Here is a 20374-nt window from a genome sequence, read left to right on the forward strand (position 1 = left end):
ACTGGACTAAAAAAATCTGCGAAACTGCGAGGCCGCGAAAGGTGAACTGCGTTATAGCAAGGGACCACTGTATTATGTTTGAGGCAGTTGAACAAAATCCCGGACGATTTTGAAATTCCCCCCGGACATTTTTTAGGTCTCAAAAGTAGGACATGTCCGGGAAAAAGAGGGTGTCTGGTCACTCTAACTATTAGAATTGGCACCACGGTGGATTAGCGGATAGCACTGGTACCTCACAGCAAGAAGGTCATGGGTTCAGTTCCCACACATGGCCTTTCTGTGTGGAGTTTGCGTGTTCTCCCCGTGTTTTTGTGGGTTCCTTCTGGGTGCTCCGGCTTCCTTCCACATCTACAGACATGCAGGTTAGGTGGATTGTAAACTTTAAATTATCCATAGCTGTGTGGGTGGGTGTGAATGTGTTTGTTTGTCTATATGTGGCCCTGCGACAGACCGGCGTCCTGTCCAGGATGTACCCCGCCTCGCGCCCCATGGCTGCTGGGATAAGCTCCAGGCCCCCGTGACCCCTAACTGGAGTAAGTGGTTGAAGATGAGCGAGTGAGTACTATTAGAACTGTTAGCACTAATAGGGCAGCGCAGTCTCGTCTGAACCCTGTGTGATATCACAGGATTTGACCACTTATGGGGACCTCCGCTCCAGTTATGCAACATATACACAGCATAACTTCACATGGATAAAGGGTGTAATGTTTTGTTTTCGGCTGCAATCACCGAAGCAGTCGCAAGTTGTTTTTTTTCAGTTCTCAGTGGAGAAGAGAAGACGAGGCAAATGTGAGAAGTCGTGTCAGTAAGTGTTAGCCTACACAGCTAACCACAGTAGCTCCATTCTCTTACCTGCAAAACCGCCATGACACTTTGAGGGCCGGGTCATAAACAAACCGCAACACATGTCCACTTTCCACCACATCGTCATTTTTTCTTTGCATTTTCACTTTGTTTGTGTGTAATTTGCCCCCCCAAAAATCAGAGAAAGTGCTGTGTTTTTGTCCCCGGAAGTATAGAAATTACATCATATGTATCATATTTTACCCCTTTAGCGCCCGCAGTCAAACGAGACTGCATTGCCCAATTAGCTGGTATCAGTAATTTGATGATGTTAGGTCTACTGTTGGTGTAATGGTTATATGTTGGTAATCCTCTATTATACTGTCTTGAGTCACCCGTTATGAAAACCACTTCCCAGTCCACAGAAAATATCCATTAATCAAACACGTCCAAAAAACTTGGGAACTCCAAGATGAAGGTGTGTTTGGCCTTTAATCGTCTCCCGCATTTTACACAGGGTCTTACCTACATTCAAACTCTTTATCTATTCATGGGTAGGCTGGGAGTAAGGTGGAGTCAGGCATTGCCAAGACAACAACATTTGGGCCCCATTTGAGCTTCAAACCTGCTTTTGAGAAAACGTATGGGTGAAGTGAGACTGTCTGGACTGGGACGACGGTGCAGTTACAGCCTTGGTCCTACCTGCTGCAGAGTTCTCTGTGATCTCAGCCCTGTAACTGGTCCTGGTGAATATTGGCCTGTTGTCATTCTCATCCAGAATGGTGACCAGCAAGAGGTCTGAGTCCTGGTGGTGTGACACACAAGAAGATCAGCGAGGACAAGTTTCTTTCTCCAAAACCTGGTAATACTACAGGTTTTTTCTCAGCTGCTAAAGCACTAAACTTCAATCTCTGATCCAAATTCTCAGTGGCCCAAAGTCACTGTTCCAATCCAACACTGTTGGCCAAACACTGTTCAGCGGCTCAGACACAATTTTTTTTTTTTTTTTGCTAACCCTTAAACACATTCCCAGTCACTAAACACATTTCACACAGCGATACGTTTGTGTTGCAGCATCGTAATCACAGGCAGAAAAATGTGAACACAACTCCTACACAGCTGTCAAAATTAACATACATCAACTCACAACTGAACACACGTTTCGAATGATGTCATCAGATAAACTGAGCAGGATTAAAATTGGATTTCTTGATTTTTGGATTTATGTTTGAGGTTTTGACAAAATCATTGGAGGTTTCAAGAAATGTGTTTTAACAACTGGGAAAAACTAAATCATTGAGCCCAGTCAGGCGTCTGAGTGCTCGAGGTACCTCTGAAGACTGTTTCACTTATGAGAAACACTGTTACAGTTTTGCTGAATTGGTAAAACACTAAAGTCCCTGAACCAAGTTCTCAGTGGCCTGAACTCATTTCATGAATCAAGCAAGCCTTTTGGGAAAACCTGAAGCCGTTTCCACCTCGTTAGATACAATTTACAATGCAGTCTTTTTTGTTTTTGTAAAACTCTAAACACATTCTCATTCACTAAACACAGTTTTCATGGTGATGCAGAACAGTGACACACGGGTGTCAGACATTAAACACTGTTACAGCACTGATGTCATCACTGACACACAATGACTCAAAATAGGGCAGCCCAGTCTCATTTGAACCCCTGTGTGATATTGTGGGATTTGACCACTTCTGGGGACAACCCACCATTGCACAACACAAACACAGCATAACTTCACACTGGAAAACAGTGTACTGTTTTGTTTTCGGCTACAATCACTGAAGCAGTTGGAAAAAGTGCAGTTTTGTTTGGTTCCCAGTGGAGAAGGGAAGACGAGGCAAATGTGAGAGGTCATGTCGGTAAGGTTTAGCCTACACAGCTAACCAGAGTAGCTCCGTTCTCTCACTTGCAAAACCACCTCGACATGTTTTGAGCTCCGGGGCCCTGTTTCATAAAGCAATCTAACCTAGTTTAGTCAAATAAACTCACTTAGCTGACTAGTTTTTTGAGATTAGTTGTTGCACAAAGCTCTTAGTTGCCAGTTAAAGCAAGTGACTGGATTATAAAAATCAGAAATTTTGGATCAGTGGAACTGGTTAATTTACCATTTTCTTCCAAAATATAAACCTAAAAGCGAAAGAGTACTGGATGAGATCAGACAGTATTCAAGTTTAGACAGCCAACTTCACCAACTTATGACAACAGCTGACATTTTATATGAATTAGTGTAAAATGTCACGGATGAGACGGCCGCCGGATAGCGACACTGTGTGCAATGATTTCAAATGTGTACAGTGAGGTTTTATGATATGCTGTCATTTGTGCAAAATCAAACAAACTGAAAATTGACAAATATGAAGGCGGTCTGGTTTGAGACGATGCAACATAAAAACAAACAAATAAAACACTTAACGTACTGCACAGTAAATTCATCCAACAAGAATGACAGCAGGTTTCCATCTACGCTCTGTGTCACACTGCTGAAGTGTCTGACGGCAGCTCTCTGCTGCTCACACATTAAAAAGCAACCAAACTCGTACTGAACCGTGACTTCTGTGTTCCGTGACTCCCAAAACATATCTGAGAAATAGATTTTAAGTTCACTTTGAACCTTGCTACATTTGCACAATTCACTCCCATGTGTGTGGTTTTCATTGAGATGGAACCATAAAAGGTGAGTCGAGCACTCAGGGCCTTGATCTCTAAGAACACTATAACGTGACAAAGGTTTCAAATAATGAACCCGCCCTTCACCAGAGGCTGATGTGGAGGTCAGACTGAACCTCACTCAGCTGTTAGTGCATCAGACTGATGAAGTGGGACAGTGTGATTACACTGGTTATACACTAGTGAACTCACCATGACCCGGGTGGTTTTGAACTTGTTTTTGGCACTTTTTCTCACCTCTCCCACAGATGAAGTGAGTCACATTTGCTACATTGTTTATCTGAGAGAAAAAAAAACTTTACAGGAACATTTGTGGCGCATTCTGGTGGTCTTATGTGCCAACATTGCAAACGTAAGCATTTCATATTCATCAAAATTTGGTTATTTTATTTTATTGACATAAATTAAAAATTGAACTTTAAACTTGAAATTTCAAAAATATGTTCATATAAATGCAGATTAAAAGTTGACTTGAGTTTTGATGTTGAACACTTGTAGAATGCATGATTTTCAAGTTGCCGCGAGACAGCGCCTACGCACGAGTGATGACGTCACAACTCTGTCAGGTTAAGACAAGAACTGTCAAGAAACTTTCTTGTGTGTGGTTGGAGTTGTGTGGAGGTAGGAATAGCCTTTTGAATGCTTGAATAACGATGTCAGTCGCACAAAGAAATTATTTAATAGTGAAAACATGTTTCATTGCACCCAGAATGTTGATATTTTGTCGTTGAACTTTCCTAGCAATGAAGCCGCAGTCACATGGCACTAATGAAGGACACCGAAGCCAAAAAGGAACAAGAACTCTGCACGTTCGCATGCCAGCTCTGGGTGGAGAGGCTGTTTGCACGTTCACAAACGGTTGTGCACCACAGACGGCTGTGCGCATATTCACATGGCGCCAGCTACAGGAACGAAGCTGGACGACGGTTAAATGATGTCTCTGAAAGTTAACATAAGTCCAGATTTCTCGTTTCGTTTTGGCTTCAGTGTCCTTCGTTGGTGCCGTGTGACCGCAGCTTTCCATCAATATTCACACTAGTGCAGCACTCCTTCTCATTCCTTATGGGTTAACAGCAACAACAACAGAATTACTTTCCGATACGGCGTGGAATTCACCTCCAGTGGCCATTTCACTCCCTGGAAATCTGACAGGTGAGCTGGTGTTTCTAATGACACCAAACACGTGAGCGAGAAGCTCAGTAACCGGAAGTCTCACTTTCAAGATGGCAACGCAACTTGAAAACTGCCCATTAGAGGAACATGCTTTGTTTTATTTTGAAAACACTATGAACCAATTTCATTTATTCCACTATACAGTATCATGTGTTTTCTTTTTTGAAGATATTATGGTGGCTGACTGCCATAAAGAACTGTGTATGTCCCTTAGTAATATGTGGATGATGATGTCATTCATGGAGAAATACTATACAAATAATGGATGGTAAGGAGTCCAACATTGAGAAATATTGGATGAAGAAAAGTTATATTGGATGAGGCGTATCCTTTTTGGATCCTTTTGGATCCAACATAACTTTCTGGCTCCAAGCATGCCAAAATACAGGTAAATGATGGACAGAAAGGCTAATCTGTGATTGGCTATTGCAATCTGAGTGGAGAACATAAGTTGTTGTTTGTGTGTTTGTCTGTTATCTGTCACATTCACAATGTTGTTGTTTGAGCAGTAAAATGCCACCAGACCGAGGCTTTGGAAAATAAAAGAAACTACAAAATATGTGCAGTTAAAGCTGCAATTTAACTTCAGCTGACTCCTAATTTCCATCATGTGTGTGATAAGATTATTCCAGACAACAAGCCCAGCCATGTCTAGCAAGAGGCAGGTGTATGGTTTATTAAATAAGCAAACCTTCATGTTCTGTTGATGCAGTGCATGAAAGTTAACCACATGCTAAGTTTATCCTCATTATTTTCGCTTTATATCTGGAGACTTACAAGATGACATCATTTATTGTGTTAACCTTTAGGACACCGGTGTCCAAAGTATTCCAGAAAGCCACTTTACAGCCACTGACTCCAGCAGATGATTTCACTGATTAACATCACTTTGAGCAGGTGTGATGAGTTCATCAGTCAAATCACCTGCTGAGGTCAGTGGGTTCAAGGAAAACCTGCCCCCTCTCAGCCCCCTCTGGAATACTTTGGACACCACTGCTTTAGGGGGTGAACATTTTGTGGGGTTCATGCATTGGATTTTTTTTTATTTTTTTGCCAAAGCCAAAACAATGATACATCAGTGGTGGGCACAGTTCCAATAGCCGATAATTATCGAAGATAATGTTTATTATCTTATTATTATTATTATTGTTTAATTATTGGATTATCTTTTAAGATAACTTTGAAAACCATTATCGTAGTAATTATCTTCCGATAAATTTTTGTCTGATAATTTTTAGACCGTTAACGTGGTAAACAAATCTGAACAGAGACAAAAATTCATAAAATTTAAAATCAGTTGAGCACCTACCTTTTGTAGCAGATGTGTAGTTCTACCCTCTGCAAACAGAGGAGAGCTGCTGCTAGAAGAAACCGCTCTGTCCTCTGCAGGCAAAGGAGAACTGGTCACAAAAAAGAAAAAAAAAAAACTAATTTTCTTTAACCCCATACTGATATGCTGGCATTATCACCCAAGTCATCCAGAGGCATACATTTTTAACTTATGGTTCAAATTTTAACCAAACTAATTTCGAACAAGTTATTTAAATTAACGTCGCGTCTGAAGTTTTATGAAGTGAAAATATCAGATATATGTTTTAGTTTTAAAGTAATGCGCTAATTTTTAAGGTTTTAGTGTGGACATGCTGTGTCCAGGTGCATTATGGGTATGATAGGGTAATCTCAGTATGTTCACAACAGGACACATGCATTTCAGACACTCTGTTAAGGCTCCACGGACAACAGCATTAAACTCTAGTACCTAAAACTCTCGTGAATATATTCTCTGGGTTAATAGACATTATTGTGTTTGCGTTTATTAAATTCCACACATCTTAAACATAGCAGACACAGATGATCTGGAATTTTGTTTTGGCAGGTTTTCACGGTCTCTACTGCCATCTATTGGCCAGTAGTGTTCATGGCAGTATTCGTCCTGAAGCTGGGCAGACACTGTATATTTTCAATCAATGTACTCGGTTCCAGCTCAAAGTGTACCACAGAACTGTATGGTGTAAAAGTTCAGAGCGCACGATTTATGTTCTCACACACACAATGTACGTTCAAAAACCACATCGGACTTGTGTTTCCAGAAGCAAAATGTAAACCGAAGCTTTTTTTCAAATATAATTTACATTTCTTATTTTTTACAAAAACTCGCGATGGGAGACATCAAAGTTAAAAAAAAAATAAAATTACAAGACAGGTCTGCGGTGTTTGCACAGGCACATTGCAAGAGGTTGGATGCTTGTAGCGCTTCAGCAGCAGGATACCCTCAGGATGGCCAACCAGAATATAATTGCTTGCACTCGGCCGAGACGGACGCATTTTTCTCTTCTCCCTCCCTCCTTATCTTTCCTGCTTCTGTGGTGTGTTTCTGTGAGGCTGCAGCTTTGCTCTTCTGGAAAACGACAAAAATGGATCTGTTAAAGTGGTCTCTGAACGCAACTGACACTATTTTTTCCACAAGACATTCGGGGGTGGAGGACCCGACCTGTCCTGCTGGGACGCATGTGATGGGTTACGTGATGGACTCGTGGACGAGATGGCAGATCATGTGCCTTTACACGCTTTCTGTGGAGGACGTCGAAGATGTGTATATATTTGGCTTGGTGGTGACCGGCTTTCTGCTGTGTGGAGCGGGCATGGCGCTGGTTTACCGGAATATTAAGAAAGTGGAGGCAGCATTAATTGGGCCGTCCAGGCTGTCCTACATGACTGATTCGATTGGGAAGGCAGTGGCTGCGCAGTCGGCGGGTGTTAACCGCACGCTGGAAAACATCTCGGGCAGGATTGCAGCTCTGGAAACCCGCTTTGACCATCAGTAAAGACAACATCCTACATTCAGATGTATTGAGAGCCACTCTGTTCTCAGAACTGTGGAATCTTTCAGGCGTCTGCTAATCTGGATATTCATTTGGCTTCCCCAAACACAGCTGCACTTCAAGGCCGCTGTGATAAAAAACCTCCTCAAGAAGATCAACACTTAAGCCTCCCTCCCTGGTCATCCCCCTCCCCTCAGCTTCTCCAGCTCTGACGTTGACTGTGGACAGTGGACTGCTCAGGGCTGAGCCCTTCCCCCTTCCAGGATTGTCGGACAAGGCCGTTGACGGTGCCTAACAGGCTGCCTCCGGAGTTCTGTTCTGATAAACTGGACCTTCAAATCTCGGCTGTCGTCCTGCGTCTTTGTTTGTCTGTGTGATTATTGTTTTTCTGTGCTGATGGGGTACTTTTTGACAGCTCTTGCTTGCCTCTACTGGTGGTTGGCTCTCACTGCGGTATTGTATCACTTCCTGTTCCGGAGCACAGCGGTGTTTTGCTGTATCTGTTAGTTGTTTAATCTGCACAGTTAGATTGATCTAGTTACCTAGATAACGATTTGTTTCACAGTGTAATCTTCACGTGCCTTAACTAAAGCATTCCCTCTGCTGAATCACCTCTAAATTATTTACACATTATTCACTTTGTGTGTTTTTAGGAATCAGCTAGCTTAGCGCAGCTACTAGCTCATAGCCGGTTTAGCATGGCGGCTTCTCCTGTCTCTCCCGCACTTTTCTGCTCTGGGTGTGAAATGTTTAGTTATTCCTCGGCCTCCTTTAGCAGTAATGGTACTTGTAATAAGTGTAGCTTATTCGTAGCTTTGGAGGCCAGGCTGGGCGAATTTGAGACTCGGCTCCGCACCGTGGAAAATTCTACAGCTAGCCAGGCCCCTGTAGTCGGTGCGGACCAAGGTAGCTTAGCCGCCGTTAGTTTCCCTCTGGCAGATCCAGAGCAGCCGGGAAAGCAGGCCGATTGGGTGAGTGTGAGGAGGAAGCGTAGTTCTAAACAGAAGCCCCGTGTACACTGCCAACCCGTTCACATTTCTAACCGTTTTTCCCCACTCGGCGACACACCCGCCGAGGATCAAACTCTGGTTATTGGCGACTCTGTTTTGAGAAATGTGAAGTTAGCGACACCAGCAACCATAGTCAATTGTCTTCCGGGGGCCAGAGCAGGCGACATTGAAGGAAATTTGAAACTGCTGGCTAAGGCTAAGCGTAAATTTGGTAAGATTGTAATTCACGTCGGCAGTAATGACACCCGGTTACGCCAATCGGAGGTCACTAAAATTAACATTGAATCGGTGTGTAACTTTGCAAAAACAATGTCGGACTCTGTAGTTTTCTCTTGGCCCCTCCCCAATGGGACCGGGAGTGACATGTTTAGCCGCATGCTCTCCTTGAATTGCTGGCTGTCTGAGTGGTGTCCAAAAAATGAGGTGGGCTTCATAGATAATTGGCAAAGCTTCTGGGGAAAACCTGGTCTTGTTAGGAGAGACGGCATCCATCCCACTTTGAATGGAGCAGCTCTCATTTCTAGAAATCTGGCCAATTTTCTTAAATCCTCCAAACCGTGACTATCCAGGGTTGGGACCAGGAAGCAGAGTTGTAGTCTTACACACCTCTCTGCAGCTTCTCTCCCCCTGCCATCCCCTCATTACCCCATCCCCGTAGAGACGGTGCCTGCTCCCAGACCACCAATAACCAGCAAAAATCTATTTAAGCATAAAAATTCAAAAAGAAAAAAATAATATAACACCTTCAACTGCACCACAGACTAAAACAGTTAAATGTGGTCTATTAAACATTAGGTCTCTCTCTTCTAAGTCCCTGTTAGTAAATGATATAATAATTGATCAACATATTGATTTATTCTGCCTTACAGAAACCTGGTTACAGCAGGATGAATATGTTAGTTTAAATGAGTCAACACCCCCGAGTCACACTAACTGCCAGAATGCTCGTAGCACGGGCCGAGGCAGAGGATTAGCAGCAATCTTCCATTCCAGCTTATTAATCAAAAACCGAGACAGAGCTTTAATTCATTTGAAAGCTTGACTCTTAGTCTTGTCCATCCAAATTGGAAGTCCCAAAAACCAGTTTTATTTGTTATTATCTATCGTCCACCTGGTCGTTACTGTGAGTTTCTCTGTGAATTTTCAGATATTTTGTCTGACTTAGTGCTTAGCTCAGATAAGATAAATTATAGTGGGCGATTTTAACATCCACACAGATGCTGAGAATGACAGCCTCAACACTGCATTTAATCTATTATTAGACTCAATTGGCTTTGCTCAAAATGTAAATGAGTCCACCCACCACTTTAATCATATCTTAGATCTTGTTCTGACTTATGGTATGGAAATTGAAGACTTAACAGTATTCCCTGAAAACTCCCTTCTGTCTGATCATTTCTTAATAACATTTACATTTACTCTGATGGACTACCCTGCAGTGGGGAATAAGTTTCATTACAGTAGAAGTCTTTCAGAAAGCACTGTAACTAGGCTTAAGGATATGATTCCTTCTTTATGTTCTCGAATGCCGTATACCAACACAGTGCAGAGCAGCTACCTAAACTCTGTAAGTGAGATAGAGTATCTCATCAATAGTTTTACATCCTCATTGAAGACAACTTTGGATGCTGTAGCTCCTCTGAAAAAGAGAGCTTTAAATCAGAAGTGTCTGACTCCGTGGTATAACTCACAAACTCGCAGCTTAAAGCAGATAACCCGTAAGTTGGAGAGGAAATGGCGTCTCACTAATTTAGAAGATCTTCACATTCCTTTAACTTTAACTAGTAATGACTTCATGACTTTCTTTGCTAATAAAATTTTAACTATTAGAGAAAAAATGACTCATAACCATCCCAAAGACGTATCGTTATCTTTGGCTGCTTTCAGTGATGCCGGTATTTGGTTAGACTCTTTCTCTCCGATTGTTCTGTCTGAGTTATTTTCATTAGTTACTTCATCCAAACCATCAACATGTCTATTAGACCCCATTCCTACCAGGCTGCTCAAGGAAGCCCTACCATTATTTAATGCTTCGATCTTAAATATGATCAATCTATCTTTGTTAGTTGGCTATGTACCACAGGCTTTTAAGGTGGCAGTAATTAAACCATTACTTAAAAAGCCATCACTTGACCCAGCTATCTTAGCTAATTATAGGCCAATCTCCAACCTTCCTTTTCTCTCAAAAATTCTTGAAAGGGTAGTTGTAAAACAGCTAACTGATCATCTGCAGAGGAATGGTCTATTTGAAGAGTTTCAGTCAGGTTTTAGAATTCATCATAGTACAGAAACAGCATTAGTGAAGGTTACAAATGATCTTCTTATGGCCTCAGACAGTGGACTCATCTCTGTGCTTGTTCTGTTAGACCTCAGTGCTGCTTTTGATACTGTTGACCATAAAATTTTATTACAGAGATTAGAGCATGCCATAGGTATTAAAGGCACTGCGCTGCGGTGATTTGAATCATATTTATCTAATAGATTACAATTTGTTCATGTAAATGGGGAATCTTCTTCACAGACTAAGGTTAATTATGGAGTTCCACAAGGTTCTGTGCTAGGACCAATTTTATTCACTTTATACATGCTTCCCTTAGGCAGTATTATTAGACGGCATTGCTTAAATTTTCATTGTTACGCAGATGATACCCAGCTTTATCTATCCATGAAGCCAGAGGACACACACCAATTAGCTAAACTGCAGGATTGTCTTACAGACATAAAGACATGGATGACCTCTAATTTCCTGCTTTTAAATTCAGATAAAACTGAAGTTATTGTACTTGGCCCCACAAATCTTAGAAACATGGTGTCTAACCAGATCCTTACTCTGGATGGCATTACCCTGACTTCTAGTAATACTGTGAGAAATCTTGGAGTCATTTTTGATCAGGATATGTCATTCAAAGCGCATATTAAACAAATATGTAGGACTGCTTTTTTGCATTTATGCAATATCTCTAAAATTAGAAAGGTCTTGTCTCAGAGTGATGCTGAAAAACTAATTCATGCATTTATTTCCTCTAGGCTGGACTATTGTAATTCATTATTATCAGGTTGTTCTAAAAGTTCCCTGAAAAGCCTTCAGTTAATTCAAAATGCTGCAGCTAGAGTACTAACGGGGACTAGAAGGAGAGAGCATATCTCACCCATATTGGCCTCTCTTCATTGGCTTCCTGTTAATTCTAGAATATAATTTAAAATTCTTCTTCTTACTTATAAGGTTTTGAATAATCAGGTCCCTTCTTATCTTAGGGACCTCATAGTACCATATCACCCCAATAGAGCGCTTCGCTCTCAGACTGCAGGCTTACTTGTAGTTCCTAGGGTTTGTAAGAGTAGAATGGGAGGCAGAGCCTTCAGCTTTCAGGCTCCTCTCCTGTGGAACCAGCTCCCAATTCAGATCAGGGAGACAGACACCCTCTCTACTTTTAAGATTAGGCTTAAAACTTTCCTTTTTGCTAAAGCTTATAGTTAGGGCTGGATCAGGTGACCCCGAACCATCCCTTAGTTATGCTGCTATAGACTTAGACTGCTGGGGGGTTCCCATGATGCACTGAGTGTTTCTTTCTCTTTTTGCTCTGTATGCACCACTCTGCATTTAATCATTAGTGATTGATCTCTGCTCCCCTCCACAGCATGTCTTTTTCCTGGTTCTCTCCCTCAGCCCCAACCAGTCCCAGCAGAAGACTGCCCCTCCCTGAGCCTGGTTCTGCTGGAGGTTTCTTCCTGTTAAAAGGGAGTTTTTCCTTCCCACTGTTGCCAAGTGCTTGCTCACAGGGGGTCGTTTTGACTGTTGGGGTTTTTACGTAATTATTGTATGGCCTTGCCTTACAATATAAAGTGCCTTGGGGCAACTGTTTGTTGTGATTTGGCGCTATATAAATAAAATTGATTGATTGATTGATTGATTGATGGGGGTTTTTTCCCTCATTGCTGCTGTGTAACGCAGCAGCTATGAGGGTTTTTTTTCTCTTTCTTCCCTCGTGTGTGCTTTTTATATATGTTTATGTACCAGGCCGGCCTATGTGTGTTGTGTGTTATGTGTGTGTCATTTGTTATGGGTCGGTCTTGGTTTGCTCAGCCCTGCTGTTGACCAAGGTAGGGATGTGGAGCTGGTCCCCAGGCGCCTAATGGCGACTTCTGCTCCTAATTGGCAATTAGGATGGGTTAAATGCAGTAGACACATTTCATTGTGCAGGGAACATGTTCTTTTGTGCATATGACAATAAAATTCTTTTGAATCCTTTGAATCCTTGAATCCTTAACTTTGTGCAAATTACAGAATTGACATTAAAGGAGTTATTCTATCAGTATTCATTTTATTTATACACCAAACCATAACTCAGCACTGCTTTATTTTCCAAGACCTCAGCCTGACGGCAGCATTGTGATTGAGTACAGAGTTGAGCTTCGTGGCTCCTCTCAGCTGCTTCTGTGCTGGAAGCCATGTAGTAAACAGGAGCTTCCAGTAGGGGGCAGGATGTTCAAAGACAGAAGTGCTGACTCGTTTGGGTTTGTCGTCGCTTTTGATGCTACCAGAAGCGATCGTGGTGTTAAAACTCAAAATCAGCTTGTTAGTAGTTGCAAGTGTACCGAAGACAATTCTGGACTTTATCAGTTATCTATAACTTCCGATACATTTTTGGGTGGTTTATCAATTTAGCTTTATAAAAGATAACTATTCAGTTATCTCATTATCAAAGTTAATTTTTTGGTTATCTGTGCCCACCACTGGGTATCATGGTATACTGGCCTCACTCTTTGTGCTTGAAAAAGCTTATCCAGCTAGTTAAACAATCAGACATGGTTAGAGAAGACTCTTAGAACGAAAATGTTGTGCTGTAATATAAACAATACAGAATATTCTTCAACATAACTAAAACCACAACAGAAACCAAAGTGTACACACCCAGTGCAAACCACCAACTGACACTGCAGTTTTTTTTTACTACTAGCTGCTAATGGTTGCTCAGGGTCTCCACAGCAGATCAGGTCCACATACACATAGAAACTTTAATGGCACAAGCGCCAGTCAAAATACCATTCCTGATGAAACTCCCAGTTCTCCATCAAGAAACGCATGCTCTGCTCCAAAGTGGACTTCTGACCAAGTGCTCCTCAGGGTTTACACTGCGTCACTGCAGCGGTCTGACAGGAGGAGGTGTATGCAAAGCAGAATGGCTGCAATATTTCTGAAGAAATGACATCCTTAAAATTCAAAGTGCATTCAAATGCTTACCACACCTAAAGCTTCTGGTTTTCCCTCTGGTAAGTTGACTAGCTCTGAAGGTAGAGGTGTAACATATCTGTGATCCTTTCAGTAATTTGTCTTTGACGCTAAAGGCCGATCTTAGGGGAGATTGGGGTTGGGTGTCACAATCTGCTCTTGTGTGAATTGCTCATAAACAAACCATAATGGCCCCTTCACACATAATACAAAGTTGGACGAAAGAAGCAGGAACTGGCCGAAAAACTGAAAAAACAACAAATTGGGGAACTGCTAAAAATTCCACCTGCTGTCAGGAAGGACACATGGTCTGAGAGGCGTGAATGATCCTGTGGTACGAGCACAGTGCGAGCACGTGGAGACTGTGACACCACATCGCACTCCCACAGCAGCAGAGCAAATAGATGTTGGACAAATGTACAGTAGTGTTCAGAATAATAGTAGTGCTATGTGACTAAAAACATTAATCCAGGTTTTGAGTATATTTCTTATTGTTACATGGGAAACAAGGTACCAGTAGATTCAGTAGATTCTCACAAATCCAATAAGACCAAGCATTCATGATATGCACACTCTTAAGGCTAGGATATTGGGCTATTAGCAAAAAAAAGTAGAAAAGGGGGTGTTCACAATAATAGTAGCATCTGCTGTTGACGCTACAAACTCAAAACTATTATGTTCAAACTGCTTTTTTATCAATCCTGTGAATCACTAAACTAGTATTTAGTTGTATAACCACAGTTTTTCATGATTTCTTCACATCTGCGAGGCATTAATTTTGTTGGTTTGGAACTATGATTTTGCTCGTTTACTAGTGTGCTTGGGGTCATTGTCTTGTTGAAACACCCATTTCATGGGCATGTCCTCTTCAGCATAAGGCAACATGACCTCTTCAAGTATTTTGACATATCCAAACTGATCCATGATACCTGGTATGCGATATATAGGCCCGACACCATAGTAAGAGAAACATGCCCATATCATGATGCTTGCACCACCATGCTTCAGTGTCTGCACTGTGAACTGTGGCTTGAATTCAGAGTTTGGGGGTCGTCTCACAAACTGTCTGCGGCCCTTGGACCCAAAAAGAACAATTTTACTCTCATCAGTCCACAAAATATTCCTCCATTTCTCTTTAGGCCAGTTGATGTGTTCTTTGGAAAATTGTAACCTCTTCTGCACGTCTTTTATTTAACAGAGGTACTTTGTGGGGGATTCTTGCAAATAAATTAGCTTCACACAGGCGTCGTCTAACTGTCACAGCACTTACAGCAGTGGTGTCCAAACTATTCCAGAAAGGGCCAAGAGGGTGCAGGTTTTCTTTGCAGCCACTGACTCCAGCAGGTGATTTCACTGATGAACTCATCCCACCTTCTCAAAGTGATGTTAATCAGTGAAATCACCTGCTGGAGTCAGTGGCTGCAAAGAAAACCTGCACCCTCTCGGCCCTTTCTGGAATAGTTTGGACACCGCTGACTTACAGGTAACTCCAGACTGTCTTTGATCATCCTGGAGCTGATCAATGGGTGAGCCTTTGCCATTCTGGTTATTCTTCTATCCATTTTGATGGTTGTTTTCCGTTGTCTTCCACGCGTCTCTGGTTTTTTTGTCCATTTTAAAGCATTGGAGATCATTGTAGATGAACAGCCTATAATTTTTTGCACCTGCGTATAAGTTTTCCCCTCTCCAATCAACTTTTTAATCAAACTACGCTGTTCTTCTGAACAATGTCTTGAATGTCCCATTTTCCTCAGGCTTTCAAAAAGAAAAGCATGTTCAACAGGTGCTGGCTTGGACACCTGATTCACACCTGTTTGTTCCACAAAATTGACAAACTCACTGACTGAATGCCACACTACTATTATTGCGAACAGCCCCTGTTCCACTTTTTTTTACTAATAGCCCAATTTCATAGCCTTAAGCGTGTGCATATCATGAATGCTTGGTCTTGTTGGATTTGAGAGAATCTACTGAATCTACTGGTACCTTGTTTCCCATGTAACAATAAGAAATATACTCAAAACCTGGATTAATCTTTTTAGTCACATAGCACTATTATTCTGAACACTACTGTACATTGGGCAACTTGCTTCTCTTGGATTGTTTGTTGTTGTGACACTCCTCCAATACCTACAAGGTTGTATTTGTTTCTTTTATTTCTGTTTCACGTTTCTTTTGGTGTTTAAGTGTATCTATTCTGAATCTTACTGAACTACAGTCCTCTTGTTGTGAATCGTGAGTGGTTAGCTTTCGCTAGTGGTTAACTTGTGTTATCTAGCCCCCCCCCCCCCACACACACACACACTGTTTCTTTTATTAATGGACACCCTGAGCCAGAGGTCAATGATAGAGTTTGTAGTCGTATCATCTGACCTTCGGCCATGTGTCTTGGATACTTGGGTGAATAGAGGGGCTGAGCTGTCGACCGATCACCACCTGGTGGTGAGTTGTCCTCCTCAATCCCATCGTCACGTCTTCCGAAGAGGAAGCAGAGATGGGGGACTCAGAGGCGGACTCATCCATTACCCAGGCTGAATCAGTCACCAAGGTGGTCAGAAAGTTCCTCGGTGGCAAGGCTCCTGGGGTGGATGAAATCCATCCAGAGTACCTTAAGTCTCTGGATGTTGTGGGACTGTCTTGGATGACACGTCTCTGCAACACTGCATGGCGGTCGGGGACAGTGCCTCTGGATTGGCAGACTGGGGTGGTGGTCCCTCTCTTTAAGAAGGGGGACCGTAGGGTGTATTCCAACTACAGGGGGATCACACTCCTCAGCCTCCCCGGTAAGGTCTATTCCAGAGTACTGGAGAGGAGAATTCGACCGATAGTCAAACCTCAGATTCAGGAGGAGCAGTGTGGTTTTCGTCCTAGTCACAGCACACTGGACCAGCTCTACACCCTCCATTGGGTGCTTCAGGGTTCATGGGAGTTCGCCCAACCAGTTCAAATGTGTGTTGTGGATCTAGAGAAGGCGTTCGACCGTGTCCCTCGAGGTGCCCTGTGGGGGGTGCTCTGGGAGTATAGGGTCCGGGGTCCTTTGCTAAGGGCTATCCGGTCCATGTACGACCACAGCAGCGGCTTGGTCCGCATTTCCGCTAGACGTCAAACCTGTTTCCAGTGCACACTGGCCTCCGCCAAGGGCTTCCCATTGTCGCAGGTTCTGTTCATTACCTTTATGGACAGAATTTCTTGGCGCAGTCAGGGTGTAGAGGGGGTCCGGTTTGGGAACCACAGAATCTTGTCTCTGCTGTTTGCGGACGATGTGGTTCTGTTGGCTTCGTCAAATCAGGACCTTCAGTGTGCACTGGAGCTGAGTGTGAAGCGTCCGGGATGAAAATCAGCACCTCCCAATCCGAGGCCATGGTTCTCGACCAGAAAAAGGTGCTTTGCCCTCTTCAGGTCGGTGGAGTGTCCTTGCATCAAGTGGAGGAGTTTAAGTATCTCAGGGTCTTGTTCACGAGAGAAGGACGGATGGAGCGTGAGATCGACAGACAGATCGGTGCAGCATCTGCAGTGATGCGGTCGCTGTATCGGACCATCTTGGTGAAGAGAGAGCTGAGCAGGGGGGCAAAGCTCTCGATTTACCGATCGATCTACATTCCGACCCTCACCTATGGTCAAGAGATTTGGTTCATGAAAGAACAAGATCGTGAGTACAAGCGGCCGAGATGAGTTTCCGCCGCCGGGTGGCTAGAGATAGTGTGAGGAGCTCGGTCACTCTGGAGGAGCTCGGAGTTGAGCTGCTGCTCTTCCACGTTGAAAGGAGGCAGCTGAGGTGGCTCAGGCATCTTTTTCGGATGCCCCCTGGACACCTTGCTGGAGAGGTGTTCCGGGCATGTCCCATCGGGAGGAGGTCCCGGGGAAGACCCAGGACACACTGGAGGGACTACGTCTCGCAGCTGGCTTGGGAACACCTCGGGGTTCCCCTGGAGCAGCTGGGGGAGGTGTGTGTGGATCGGCTTTGCTTGAGCTGCTGCCCCCGCGACCCGACCTTGGATGAAGCGGAAGAAAATGGATGGATGGATGGATGGATGGATGGATGGATGGATGGATGGATGGATGGATGGATGGATGGATGGATGGTCGCTCTCCCCATTTCTTTAATCTTTCCGTTAGTTTTTCAGTGTAACTGCTGTGAATTTTAGCTCATTATTTTACTCTTTGGAGTTTTGTTTTTTTTACTGTTTCTACCTGTCTAATATTCCTGTTAATCTTTCATCAATCACTGTTGATTAATGATCTAATTATGGATCATCACTTAGATATGATTGGGTTATGTGAAACCTCGCTTAAACCTGCAGCTGTCCTCCTCTTAAATGAGGCCTGCCTACCGACGTACATATTTAGTCATGTCCCTCATGACGGAAAGCAAGGCAGGGGTGTTGCTCTTATTTATAAATCTAGGTTTAGCTTATTAGCTGTTGGGGGTCACAAATATAACTTGTTTGAACATCTTGTTTGAACATCTTGTTTGAACTTCTCTGCTCTGCCCATGATGCTATGTATTGCCAAGGTCAGAAGAATAAAAATCAGCTGTATTATTTTGTCACGGTATACAGGCCCCCTGGCTCATACTCTGAATTCTTCATTGTTCATCTCTAACTTGTCAACTAGGGCAGATAACATTCTGATTATTGGTGACTTCAACAGTCATATAAATAAGCCTTCTGATCCCCTCAGCAAATCATTTATGGAAATTGTGGATGCATTAGGATTTCAGCAATGCATTCAGGACTTGACGCACATTAGTGGAAATACCCTGGATTTGGTTCTCACATGTGGTATTGCTGTCACAAATATTGACATCATGCCTCTTACATCAGTGGTCTCTGATGAGTCACTTATTAGGTTTACAGTTTCGCCGCCATGTTTAATGGAACAACAACGTTATTTATCACTGTGGTGATGCATCAACTCCTCACTACGACTGAACCTGAAGCTAGACAACCTGTTATCTTAGCTTCACATTTGGAAAATGCCCAATCAGTAGACAGTCTTGTGGATAGTTTAAACTCAGCGCTCAAAACTACACTCGACATGATTGTGCCACCTTTATTAAAATCATGCCCCCCAAAACACAGTCACTTTGGTTCAATGATTACTTGCATGACCTCAAGCATAAGGCCATTTCTAAAACACAAATGGCATAGTTCAAAATTAGAAGTATTCCACCTTGCATGGCGTGATGCTATCTTAGACTATAAGCATGCACAGGCATGCTGACAAAACTCCTGTTATTTGATCTGATACCAACAAAACTGTTTAAGGACCTGTGGCCCACTCTTGGGTCGACTGTGGTGGAAATGATTAATCTCTCATTAACTTCTGGATCTGTTCCTAAATGTTTAAATCTGCAGTGATTAAACCAAATTAAACCAATTAAACCAATTAAACCGATTAAACCAATCTAATTTTGACCCCAGTGTGTTGAAAGACGATAGGCCACTATTAAATCTATCATTCTGCTCTGAAATTCTGGAAAAAGTGGTTTCAAGGCAGCTCGTGGACCACGTTACTGAGAATAATCTCTTTGATCCACTGCAGTTAGCTTTTAGAAAATATCATTCCACAGAGACGGTTCTGACTAAAGTGGTGAATGATATTCTGCTTGCAATGGATTTGGACACCACTACAGTTCTGGTACTGTTGGATCTCAGTGCTGTGTTTAATACCGTGGATCATCCTATTCTACTTGATAGGCTGGAAAATTATTTTGGGATTACTGGGAGTGCCCTTGCATGGTTGACTTTATACCTGACCAGTTGTTTTCACTGTGCTTTGTACAATAACACTACTTCTAACCTTAGTGACATGAAATTTGGGGTTCCATAGGGGTCCGTCTTAGGCCCCCTGCTTTTCTCCCTTTATATAGCACCCCTTGGGCACATATTGCAGTGTTTTGGGATTACCTTTCACTGCTTTGCTGATGATACTCAGTTATACATACCGATAACTGCTGGTAATCTCATCCACATAAAATCCTTATAGTCTGGGTGATCGGTGCGGAAATCGCTCGGATGGTAAAAGCACCAAACTTTGCACATTTGTTCATTTCAGGATACTAAACCATATCAGGAGTGGAGCCATTAAAAAATGTTATTTTCTTAGCAACGGTTGCTAGGCAATCAATTTTAACATAGTATCAGCTGATAAGAATGATACTGACATAATATATCTTATGAAAAATAATTTTTATTGATAAAATATATTGCCCTTTGCTGTTTAGTACATTAAATATTAGAGATATAATCAAATTTAATAGCTATATTTAGCATTTAGTGAAAAATAACCACCAAAGTGACTTCTGAACTAATCGCTCAAACCATTTATTTGTTTTTTTCAGGTCCTGCATGCATTGTAGTATAGATACTGGTGGTGGTGTACTAACTATCAACAATGGAAAATGCAGTAACTAAACCTGGTCAAGAAATTGACTGGACAAAATGTATTCTTTGTAAATTAGATACCAAAATCCAACACCAGCTGGATACAAAACATTGGCCGAGAACTTAATACAGTTTCATGACCTTGATTCCTTGCCCATGAAAATAGACATCTCTTGCTTAGACCACGGAAATGGCATTGAAGTCACCTTTCTGAAACAGAAGGCAAAATGGCACAAGTCTTGCAATCAAAAGTTCATCACAACTAAACTTAACCGTGCCAAAGAAAGGAA

The 20374-nt window shown here is 42.5% G+C and overlaps 1 protein-coding gene across 1 annotated transcript in view; it reads right to left on the reverse strand.

The window, feature by feature from the left end:
• Positions 1-20374, reverse strand: part of LOC117523561 (cadherin-23-like) — a 157634-nt gene that overhangs the window by 131241 nt on the left and 6019 nt on the right. Inside the window, exon 5 of the mRNA XM_034185123.1 lies at positions 1486-1588. Coding sequence (XP_034041014.1) covers positions 1486-1588 — 103 coding nt within the window. The remainder of the gene's footprint in view (positions 1-1485; positions 1589-20374) is intronic.

This window comes from Thalassophryne amazonica, chromosome 13 (assembly GCF_902500255.1).
Source record: "Thalassophryne amazonica chromosome 13, fThaAma1.1, whole genome shotgun sequence".
NCBI lineage: Eukaryota > Metazoa > Chordata > Actinopteri > Batrachoidiformes > Batrachoididae > Thalassophryne > Thalassophryne amazonica.